Raw genomic sequence first — 12,583 nt, forward strand, 5'->3', positions numbered from 1 at the left:
AAGATGAAGTTCCTCTTCATGTTCAGCTTTCTAGCAGAAGTCTGAAGGTTTTGTGCCAATATTGACTGGTATTTGAAACTGTTCATAATTTCCTCTATTTTGACTAAGGACCCTGTTTCAGCTGGAAAAAAAACAGCCCCAAAGCATGATGCTGCCACCACCATGCTTCACTGTGGGTATGGTTTTCTTTTGGTGATGTGCAGTGTTGTTTTTGCACCAAACATATCTTTTGGAATTATTGCCAAAAAGTTCAAGCTTGGTTTCATCAGACCATAACACATTTTCCCACGTGCTTTTGGGAAACTTCAGATGTGTTTTTGCAAAATGTTGCCAGGCTTGGTTTTTTTCTTTGTAACTTTACCCCATAGCCCAGACATATGAAGACTAAGGGAGATTGTTGTCACATGTACCACACAGCCAGTACTTACCAGATATTCCTGCAGCTCCTTTATGTTGCTGTAGGCCTCTTGGCAGCCTCCCTGACCAGTTTTCTTCTTGTCTTTTCATAAATTTTGGAGGGACATCAAGTTCTTGGTAATGTCACCATTGTGCCGTATATTCTCCACTTAATGATGACTGTCTTCACTGTGTTCCATGGTATATCTAATGCCTTGGAAATTCTTTTGCACCCTTCTCCTGACTGATACCTTTTAACAATGAGATCCCTCTGATGCTTTGGAAGCTCTTTGCATGCCATGGCTTTTGCTGTAGGATGCAACTAAGAAAATGTCAGGAAAGGCCTACTAGAACAGGTGAACTTTTTTTGATGTTAATCAGAGGCACTCTAAATGATGGCAGGTGTGAAAATATTCCAAATATGGAAACAATTGGAAGATTCTGATTCCAAAATTTCAGACAAAATTATAAGACTCACTCTCCCCAATTGTCTGTTATGCCTTTTTACACGCAATCTGAATTTCCGATGAAAAAAGTCAGACGGAATTTTTTCATCGGATATTCCGACCGTGTGTGTGCCGCATCTGACTTTTTTCCGACGGAGTTTTTAAATAGAACATGTTTTATTTTTTTTCCAAAATTCCGATCGTCTGTGTGGAACTCCGACAGAAGAAAAAAACATGCATGCTAAGAATCAAGTCGACGCATGCTCGGAAGCATTGAACTTAATTTTTCCCGGCTCGTCGTAGTGTTTTACATCACCGTGTTTTGGATGGTCGGAATTCGGTCTGACAGTGTGTATGCAAGACAACTTGAATGGAATTCAGACGGAAAAATCCATCGGATTTTATCCCATCGAAATTTCCGATAGTGTGTACAGGGCATAATTCTCCCCTATTATTGTATTGTCCATCCACCACATGAGACTGATGCACACAATATGTGTTGCCATACACTGGTTAATCGCCTTCTATTGGAAATCTCCATCAGTACCACTAGCCCAATTGAAAGTAAGAATAAATAATATTAACCTCATGGAAAAAATATTTCACACTTTACATAATACAAATCATTTGTATGATAAGAAATTGGACATTCTAAACCCTGAATTATTATTACTCTTCATTAAAGGTCATTAACCGCTTGCCGACCGCCGCACGAACAGACGATCTCACACAGCGTTCAGTGACGTGTCACTCGTAGTCACGCCCCCTAACCATTAGAATCACTACCTAGGACACATTTAACCCCTTCAGCGCCCCCTACAGGTTAACCCCTTCACTGCCAGTGTAATTTTTACCGTAATCCGTGCATTTTTTTTTTTTAGCACTGATCGCTGTAAAAATGACAGTGGTGTCAAAAGTGTCTGATGTGTCTGCCATAATGTCGCAGTCACGATAAAAAGTGCCAGCATTACTAGTAAAAAAAAAATATATATCAATAAAAATGCCATAAAACTATCCGCTATATGCTATAACTTTTGCGCAAACCAATCAATAAACGCTTAGAGATGATTAAATGCCACCAAAAGAAAGCTCTATTTTTGGGAAAAAAATATTTGTTTGGGAGCCACGTCGCACGACCACGCAATTGTCAGTTAAAGCAGCGCAGTGCCGAATCGCAAAAAGTTATTATATATTTAATATATTATATATTTATATAAAAGTTATTATATATTTTTTGGGGATATTTATTATAGCAAAAAGTAAAAAATATAGAATTTTTTTTAAAATTGTCGCTCTATTTTTTTTTATAGCGCAAAAAATATAAAAAACCTGCAGAGATGATTAAATGCCACCAAAAGAAAGCTCTATTTTTGGGAAAAAAATATTTGTTTGGGAGCCACATCGCACGACCACGCAATTGTCAGTTAAAGCAACGCAGTGCCGAATCGCAAAAAGTGGCCTGGTCTTTGGCCAGCCAAATGGTCCGGGGCTTAAGTGATTAAAGGGGTTGTAAAGGTTTGTTTTTTATTTTCTAAATAGGTTCCTTTAAGCTAGTGCATTGTTGGTTCACTAACCTTTTACTTCCATTTCCCTTCTAAATGTTTTTTTTACTTTGTCTGAATTTCTCACTTCCTGTTCCTCCTCAGTAAACTTGCCCCATCTGGCTGGGGTTTAGTCAGCCAGAACAGCTTACTGAGGAGGAACAGGATTGAGAAATTCAGTCAAACAAAAATTTATATTTAGAAGGGAAATCGAAGGAAAGGGTAAGTGAACCAACAATGCACTAGCTTAAAGGAACCCATTTAGAAAATAAAAAACAAACCTTTACAACGCTTTTAATGTACAACAGTTGTTTATCTATTTCCAGGTCTTTATGGATTGTATATTAGTCAATGATTGCAGCGTACCTCTATCTTTTCCGGTATTCATAGTTGTAATTGTACTTACTATGCAAGCTTATATATTGCATTTTCCTTAATATGTAATATATTGTTCTGTACCATTTTTTTTTGTACCCAATAAAAAAGTTTGTAAAAAAAAAAGGCAGGTGTATACTGAGTTTGAATTTGATTGCGTAATTCTGAACACAGCTACATCCCCAGTTATAAGAGGGTGTGCACACTTATGCAATCATATTATTGAATTTTTTTTTATTTTTACTTCCCTCCGCCAAAAGTTTTTAGTTTGGTTTTTCAATTGAGTTGTACATTTTATAGGTCACATTAGAGGTGGAAACATTTCTGAAATGATTCATCTTTGTCTCATTTTTTTTTTTTTTTTTACATCACAGAAACCTGACATTTTTACAGGGGTGTGTAGACTTTTTATATCCACTGTACATACATTACATTTATATTTTGTCATTTTGGAAGCCATTCTAATGATACAGCAGGATAATTACCTTTCTACTTCCTAGTTTACGTTTGCTTTGTCCTGTATTTTCAAATGTGTTCTCCAGAGGTTTTTCTGTATGTATCGCAGATGACATTTAATAATGCACTGACGGGTGTGTAAATATATTTTCTATTTATCTCACAAGCTGCTGGGTGAGCTGATCTTGGATCGACACAACTTCTCCATTATGACAAAGTATATCAGCAAACCAGAAAATCTGAAGCTCATGATGAACCTACTTCGAGATAAGAGCCCCAACATTCAGTTTGAAGCTTTCCATGTCTTTAAGGTGAGTTATTAGGGCAGTTGTGTGAATGGCGGACGCTCTTTTTTTCTCTCTGAGAGCAGGGAAGACATATGGAAGATATCTTGGTGGAGAGCCAGATAACGTTCATGAGTCCTGTGGCCAAATTCTCTTGTATGTCACGAAGAATGTAGAAAATAACTTGGATCTATTTTTACCTGCTGCATAGAGTATGATGAATGGAAGAATGTTCAATGTGTTTTTACCTTGTTCTGATCCAACCAGAATTGTGGAAACCTCCTTTCATATATATATATATATCAGTGGCGGCCCGTCCATAGGGGCGCCCGGGCGCCGCCCCCCATCACACAGTCAGAAAAAAAAAAAAAAAAAAAAAAAAAATTTTTTTTAAATCTGTCCCTTTAAGAAATTTTTTTTTCCCAAAAAAGGGCCTTATGTCCGCGCGCCGGACGCCGGGAACAGTCCTTTAGGAGTAGCGCCACGTCTGTGCAATCACGGGATTGCAGACGCGGCGCTACATTGGCACCAAAAATATGCCTTTGTGGCGCTCTCCATCGCGCCACTTGCTTCTGGCGCGATGGAGTGTATTGTTATGGCCGGGCGGGTGCATACACTGTCTGTGTGCACCCGCCCGTCTCTGTGCTCGTTCCGACGTCACTGGAAAAACCGGAAGTGACGTCTGGTCAGCTCCAGCTCACTGCGCCCGACCGAGGAACAGGTAAGCCTGCCTGTCTCACAGCAGCATTCAACCCCTCCCGTGATTTCCATTATCGTATGTCCACATTCGTATTTGGTGGCCGCCCGGCACCCCCCCCCCTCCCCCGCGTATTCAAAGTTTTTTTTCTATTTAATACTCGGCGGCCCCCCCCCCCCCCCCGCTTATTCATAGTCTTTTTTTGCATTTACTATTTGTTATTATTCGGCGGCCCCCCCCACCCCCCGCTTATTCAGCGGCTGGCATCCACCCTCCACCCCCCCTGCTTAATCCAATTTCTTTTTTATATATTTTTTTATATTTTTTTAAAATATTTTTTAATATTTAATATTCAGCGAAAATAATGCCAGGCAACAACCCACCCCCCCCCCCCCCCATCAATGTTTTTTTTTATTTAATATTAGTTAAATATATTAAGATTATTAACAGTTTATTTTTTATATTTGATTCAATTTAGCATTAAGTATAAAAAAAGTTTTTTTTTAAATAACTGGGGGGGGGGGGGGTGGTCTGGTGGGGTAGTGTTACCGCCCGCTGTAGTGTTACTTGTGCTGTAATGAATTTTTACATAGAAAATAAATGTTGTTAATAAATGGGTAAATGAATTATAAAAAAAAGATGTTTCCAATAACGGTTATTAAAAAAATCTTTTTTTTATAATTCATTTACCCATTTATTAACAACATTTCTTTTCTATGTAAAAATTCATTACAGCACAAATAGCGGGCGGTAACACTACCCCACCAGACCACCCCACCCCCCCCCCCCCCCCCAGTTATTAAAAAAAAAACTTTTTTTATACTTAATGTGCAGGGAAAATATCGGCCGTCAACACCACCCCACCCCCCGCTTGCAAATTGTCCTGCGACTTGGGACTGGAAAGTTGCAGGATAAGTTGGACCCGATGATTTCCAATGAGAACTGTTCATATCTGTGCAACTTTGAAGTAGTCCCTGCATTACTTTTGTCCCACTTTGATGTGACTTGAGGTCCATAGACCTCCAGAATACATAGGCATTGCTTCAAATCGCTGCAAAATCGCACCAAAAAATTGTGGCAGAATCTTGCGACTTTCAGGCTAATGCAGTCTGAAAGTTGCACAATTCTACTGCAATTCTGATGTGACTTAAAGCAATGCCTGTGTATTCTGGAGGTCTATGGGACCTCAAGTTGCATCAATGTGGGACCAAAGTAATGCAGGGACTACTTTGAAGTCGCACAGATATGAACGGTTCTCATTGGAAATCATGGGGTACGACTTGTCATGCAACATTTAAGTCCCAAGTCGCAGGACAAGTAATTCCTGCAGTCTCTGGTAATCTTGTGCAGTATGTCCGCAGTCTCTGGTAATCTTGTGTAGTATGTCCGCAGTCTCTGGTAATCTCCTGCAGTATGTCCGCAGTCTCTGGTAATCTTGTGCAGTATGTCTGCAGTCTCTGGTAATCTTGTGCAGTATGTCCGCAGTCTCTGGTAATCTTGTGCAGTATGTCCGCAGTCTCTGGTAATCTCCTGCAGTATGTCCGCAGTCTCTGGTAATCTCCTGCTGTATGTCTGCAGTCTCTGGTAATCTTTTATGTATGTCCGCAGTCTCTGGTAATCTCCTGCAGTATGTCCGCAGTCTCTGGTAATCTCCTGCAGTATGTCCGCAGTCTCTGGTAATCTTCTGCAGTATGTCCGCAGTCTCTGGTACTCTTGTGCAGTATGTCCGCAGTCTCTGGTAATCTTGTGCAGTATGTCCGCAGTCTCTGGTAATCTTGTGCAGTATGTCCGCAGTCTCTGGTAATCCTGTGCAGTATGTCCGCAGTCTCTGGTAATCCTGTGCAGTATGTCCGCAGTCTCTGGTAATCTTGTGCAGTATGTCCGCAGTCTAATCTCCTGCCCATTTCGAGTCCTTCATTACTAACAGTGTCATATTTTAGTTTGTTTGCACCGATCTGTAAGGCTGCGCTGTATACCATGATTTGTGATGCTGGGGCTATATACTCTGTGCTGTGACGCTGAGCTGTATACTCCTGACATTGAGTGGAAGCAAGTGGAATACAGGGGACGGAGTGGTGGATTCTATAAGGGGTGTGGCTTATGAGAAATGGGAGGGACCAAATGTGGAAGGGCGGGGTATTGCGCCCCCCCATCATAAAACTTCACCAGCCGCCACTGAATATATATATATATATATATATATATATATATATATATATATATATATATATATATATATATATATATATATATATATATATATATATATATATATATATATAGTTATTTAATGTTAACCTAGTTTGTGCTTTGCAGAGGACTTAACAGAGAAAAATGAATACCACAATGATTACTAAATTTTTGATTTGATCTTGTTGATTCACCTTAAAATGTACATTTCACTGCCACCTTAAAGGTAGCATATATAGTGTTGTGGTGGTATTGGGTTCCGGCCCGTATTGCCCATTTTAATCTGAGTTATAGTGATCACTGTTTTCAGGGGTGTGGCCATTGTGGGGATGCTGTGCATACCTGGTGGACCTGCCCTCGACTAGTGGGCTTTTCGTCCTGAGTGTTTGGTCCGCTGTATTCCCTGTTCTATTTAAATATATGGAAGGAGGCTAAATTTGCTTTGCTGCATTTCCCCATTCCGGCCTTATTCAATTGTCAACAAAAATTTGCATCTTATTTGTTTATATCAGCCAAAAGGACAATTGCCCAGGTCTGGTAGAAAACTACAGTCCCGATTCAGGGAGCGAGGGACAGTCCTACGACCATGATGCTTAATGAACAAATGTCTAGTATTCTTTACGACACTCACCCTAATTTCCTTAAAAGGGGAAAACTGATCAGAATTTTTTTTTTTGCTGTGTGTCCCACTTTGGGGAGATTTTCATTCACTTTGTCTGGAGATACAGCAGGAAAATCTCTCCAAATGAAAGAAAATCCCCTTTTAGACAGTTGTTAAATGTGTCCCCTTTTGGAAGATTTCCCCTCTAAGGGCCCTTTCACACGTACGGACCGTATGTCCGCATTTTCATCTGTCTGTTGCGGATGAAAACGGGACATACATGGGTCCCTATGTGATTACGGGTGTCAGCAGTTGTGTAGTGAGTAGCCCTCTCGCCTAGCAGTAAAAAGGGTCGCTGGTTCGAATCCCAACCACGAAACTACCTGCATGTTCTCCCTGTGCCTGCGTGGGTTTCCTCTGGGTATTCCGGTTTCCTCCCACACTCCAAAGACATGCTGGTAGGTTAATTGGCTTCTGTCTAAATTGGCCCTAGTATATGAATTGGAGGTGCGCATCTTCACTGGCTTCACGATTCGATTACGATTATCATGTCAATGATTCGATTCCGCGATGCATCACAATGCATTAAGATTACTGCGCACGGTTTTCCTAAAAAAATAAATAAAATTCAAGCAGTCAGGAGAAAAGACAACACTCCCTGCATGCAGCAAAGTCTAAACACAGCAGACAACAACTTAGAGGAGTTCAAGACCCCCCCCCCCCTCAAAAAAAAATACTAGAGGAGATGGTCAGAGACTGCAGACATGATACAGGAGACAGCCAGAGACTACAGACATGATACAGGAGACAGTCAGAGACTACAGACATGATACAGGAGACAGTCAGAGACTACAGACATGATACAGGAGACAGTCAGAGACGGCAGACATGATGCAAGAGACAGCCAGAGACTGCAGACATGATACAAGAGATGATCAGAGACTGCGGACATGATACAAGAGATGATCAGAGACTGCGGACATGATACAAGAGATGATCAGAGACTGCAGACATGATGTGCCAAGTAGCCAGCACTGGGCTCTAATGCGCTGCTGCTGCCATGGAGACAGAGACCAGCGCTGTCAATAGCGGTGCCAGGGCAGCAACCCTGGTTGTTCATCCACTGGTCCACTGTTGGAGGATTCCCCCATCCACCTGGAATGTGTAGATGGGGGAATTGGATCTTTTTTTTTTTTCCCAGTGTAATGACCAAATGGAAAAAAAAAAACGATCAATATATGGGCTGCATAAGTGGCTTGGTGCTAACTGGATCTTAGAAGAACAGAGCGGGGGAGGGAGATGGATAGGGGAGAGAAAGGGACAGTTCAGTGATCAATGTGTAATGAAATATGCTGTGCTCACTCATTCAGGGACGAGGCTGGAAGTTCACACAGCTTGGAATCTGTAGCGGCTGATTGTTCTTCATATCTCCCGCGCACATTCCCCCCCTCTCTCCTCTCCTCTCCTCTCCTCTCTCTCTCTCTCTCTCTCTCTCTCTCTCTCTCTCTCTCCTCTCTCCTCTCTCCTCTCCCTCTCCCTCTCTCCTCTCTCCTCTCTCCTCTCTCCTCTCTCCTCTCTCCTCTCTCCTCTCTCCTCTCTCCTCTCTCCTCTCTCCCTCTCCCTCTCCCTCTCCCTCTCTCTCTCTCTCTCTCTCTCTCTCTCTCTCTCTCTCTCTCTCTCTCTCTCTCTCTCTCTCTCCTTCCAGCTGTACGTCGAGATAGGAGTGGGCGGGCCGGGCAGACGGGGGAGAGAGGAGGAGGGGCAGGTGTATGCAATGCATCGTTCTGTTCATTTAGGAGGGGGAGTGAACTTTGCTGGGCTGTGTGTGAGACGAGTGTCAGAGACACTCATCTCAGCTGCAGCCTCCGGCCCCTGAATGTACAGACTGATTCTCCTGTCTTACGGATGGGAGAAATCAGTCTGTTTTCTCAAATTGTCACAGCAATAATGAGAGGCTGTAAACACTGCATTGCCCCCCACAGTGCAGGATCTCCAGGGACTTCGGCAACACTGATTGTTCAGCCACTCCCACGGATGTGATGACAGCCAGTGATCTGTCTTTTAGCTCTGTGTGGTTCTGCGCCCACCAAACGGGGAGATGAGAGGGGTCACTGTCCACCGGTACATATCCTGAGGAGGGGGAGAGCCTGGGTGGGGGCAGCATGCTGTGGCTACATTATGGATGGGGAAACGGCACCAGGCTCAGCTAGCCGATCGGTGCAAAGACACTGCTGTGCAGGGGGAGGAGCCGGCATGATGTCATGCATAATCGATTAACACTGGCTACCGCATCGTTGCCGAATCGAAAAGGGCATAATCGTGATGCATCGATCATTTTCAACACCCCTATTATGAATGTGAGTTAGGGACCTTAGATCGTAAGCTCCTTGAGGGTAGGGACCGATGTGAATTTACAACGTATATGTAAAGCGCTGCATAAATTGACAGCGCTATATAAGTACCTTAAATAATAACAATATAAAGTGGTCAGAGGGTGGATTTTACATGCACACTGTCAATTTAACCATTTCCCGTTAAGGGTTCAGCTTTCTGTTTGCATTGTTTTTTTTTTACCAAAATTACAGTTAATTCTTGTATTGCCTGACATTTTTTGCTTTTCTCTTCAGGTGTTTGTAGCAAATCCAAACAAAATACAGCCAATTGTGGATATCCTGCTGAAAAACCAGACAAAGCTAATTGAGTTCCTGAGCAGCTTCCAGAAGGAGAGGACGGATGATGAACAGTTCTCCGATGAAAAAAACTACTTGATCAAACAGATACGAGACTTGAAAAAACCCAATCCGTGAACATGTCTCCAGCTTTCTACCAGCCATCATCAGAATAAGTGTTTTAAGGAGTTGTCATGGCATCGTCAGTGCCTATGTTTTTGTTTCAATTTAGTTTATTAGCTGCCAAGAGTATACAGTTTTATATTAAAACTTCAAAAAAAATGTTCTTCTTAATCAGGTCTGTGAGGAGGTGAAATTTGCAGTTAGGTGTCCATGTTGAGTTCACGAAAAAAGTTGGCCCGTCACTGTTGCCGATGACACGGAGTCAATAGCTTGTCAATAAGTCTGTCGTTTTTGCTTTAGCCTTTTCTATGTACAGTTCTAGAGATTGTCAGTTAACATTCCATTGTCGGCTCTCAACCCTCTCATACTGGTTCAGAGAAATGGATTATGCTACAGCAACCAATCTCTTACCAAGAAACCAACTGAGATATATAGCACTTTGTTAATACCCAGTGGAGCCTTTACTGGAAGGAATACAATTTGGCATATAGTCCTCTGATTGAGATCTAGTTCTACTCCGTGAATTCTAAGTGTAAGATCCCGATCAGTAAGCATTTGTAACTAAATAAGGCTATGTGCATGAATTTATTGATCTCTCCTGTATTCTGTTTTAGTGCTTAAAGCTGGATTCACATCACGTGTTGTGTTTAGAGCGCGTTAATGCACCAATTGCATTTGGATTGAATTGCGTGACATATATGTTTTTTTTTTAACACAATCTGTTGATGTGTTGTGTTTTTTTTTTTGGTTTACAGCTGAAGCCAAAATACTTATATATTTCTTTTTTTAACGTATTTTAATGCATTGCGTTTCTGTTTGCTGGGTGGCAATAGATCTCAACTTGTCATTGCCTTGGGCCTACATTGAGTAACTCAACTTAATGCACATGATGTAAATAGGCCCTTACGGAGACAGGTAAAGTACATGACTATGTAAAGGCAATAGATCTTTATACAAGACATCACTGCGGTGCAGTGATCATAAATTGCTGAAAACAATGCAGTTTACATGTATACAAGCCCTTAATATCAACGTGAGAGCAGTTTGGTGGTGCTTGGATATAGCTAGATTTAAATGCAGTAAATTTATTAGGCTACCATTTGAAAAAAACTATTAGGACTAAAACATTCATATACAATGTGAATTATAGAATATTGTTACTGGCTCAGATACCATGAGGACATCAGCTATAAAAATTGCATTGCTTATGAAATGCCATGGCAAGAGCACATGGCATCTGTCTGTTCAGAGCCAGTCAGGAACCCGTGCTGAAGGATGGGGAATTCTTTACCTTACAGTGTAAAATAAATGGCAGTTATGCAGAATGGATCTTGGTTTTAGTCCATTCTCTCTGCTAGATGTGTACGTCAGACAACCTTCTAAGAAGCACAGTGAATAAATGTTCTCTTAACCTGCAGCTTTTATCACATAAATAATCATTTACCATGTACACATTGTATTATCACTTTTTGCGGCATTCAGTATATAAAGTCCATTCATTAAAGATGAGTCACACAGGATTTATTTTTTTCTCAAAATTTGTCTAGTTTCTACCTAACCGCGCATTTTATCACCAATGATGTGTCCATATTGAAGAGCAGGAAAAGGAGCCCTTCTTGATTTAAATATAGGAACTGTAAGATAAATTACCGAGTCCAGAGAAATTGAGTATTTCAGCAGTTAGATGTTTATTCCATGCGAAAAAAAGAACAATACCACAACAATAAAAAATTATTTTATGTTCATTTGCAAAAATAAGGAATTCCTGTAAAATAAATAACATGGCTATGAATTGATGCTTTTTGATTATATACTAAACTTATTTAGATCAAAATACTTGTAGGATAGTGGTTACGTGTACCATCCATTTTAGATTAAGATCCAAATTGCATTCTTGACCTGAGCTGGTAGAATATCTAGGATTAATGGTAATGACGAGGAAATATCTGAGTATGAGACTTTTGTACACTCTACTTGCTATATTTTGGTATCTCTTTAAAGCACCACTGTGTGTGATACTCTTATATTGATATTTGGTGGAAGCCATACAGTTTCCCTCAAAAACAAATGGATGAAGCGTCTTTGCTGTATTTCTAGAATCATCTTGCTTTCGGGACACATGGATCTTAAAGTGGCTATAAAAGGAGTGAAGTTCAGCTGGGACTGGCAGAATTTTGATCCATATGTGGTCACTGTAGTTGAACAGAAGTCGATCTACTGACTGACTTCTGTTCAACCACCCTGTTGAAATAAAAGCCACTCAATCAGCGGTTGCAGCCAATGGCTGCATCGCTAATCTGTGTATTCTGACAACGGGGGAGTCTATCGATTGTCAGTATGCAATAGCGCATTGGGGAGGATTCCTCTATCCACCTCAAACATGTGGATGGGGGAATTTGCTCTGTTTTTTTGTTCAGCCTCTAACCAAACATGAGTTTCATCGACCAGCAGAAATTTGGCAATTGTTAAGTCAAAACTCTGTAATAATTTGATGACTCCAATGCAGTTTATTGGAACAGAATTTTAAAACGACAGCAATTTTGTCGAAACGGGGTGATTTTTTTTTTTACACCACGCTCGATTTTGGCAATTTCCATCCCACCACCCTGCTGTCCATCAAAACCACCATTATAGGTCGTTGACTGCTTTGCTAATGTTGACCCAAAATGTTTTAATTAATAGTTTGGTCGCTCTACCAACCAGCTTTACAGTTACTGCTAAAGGAAAACCCAAGCCATATTTAAAATCAATAAACTCTCTTAAAGGGGCTCTAAAGGCAAGACATTTATTACCTTAATGCATTCT

General features: G+C 41.0%; 1 protein-coding gene across 4 annotated transcripts in view; it reads left to right on the top strand.

Annotated features, from left to right (window-relative positions):
* CAB39L (calcium binding protein 39 like) overlaps positions 1-12,301 on the top strand; it is a 178,448-nt gene extending 166,147 nt beyond the window's left edge. For 3 of the 4 annotated variants that reach the window (XM_040340314.1, XM_040340315.1, XM_040340317.1), the window contains exons 8-9: positions 3,382-3,525; positions 9,614-9,793. In XM_040340314.1, the coding sequence (XP_040196248.1) occupies positions 3,382-3,525; positions 9,614-9,793 (324 nt within the window). Of the gene's footprint in view, positions 1-3,381; positions 3,526-9,613 lie in introns of all 4 variants that reach the window. The other variant, XM_040340316.1, reaches the window with a different exon arrangement.
* The last annotated feature ends 282 nt before the right edge of the window (positions 12,302-12,583 follow it).

This window comes from Rana temporaria, chromosome 2, assembly GCF_905171775.1.
Source record: "Rana temporaria chromosome 2, aRanTem1.1, whole genome shotgun sequence".
Classification (NCBI taxonomy): domain Eukaryota; kingdom Metazoa; phylum Chordata; class Amphibia; order Anura; family Ranidae; genus Rana; species Rana temporaria.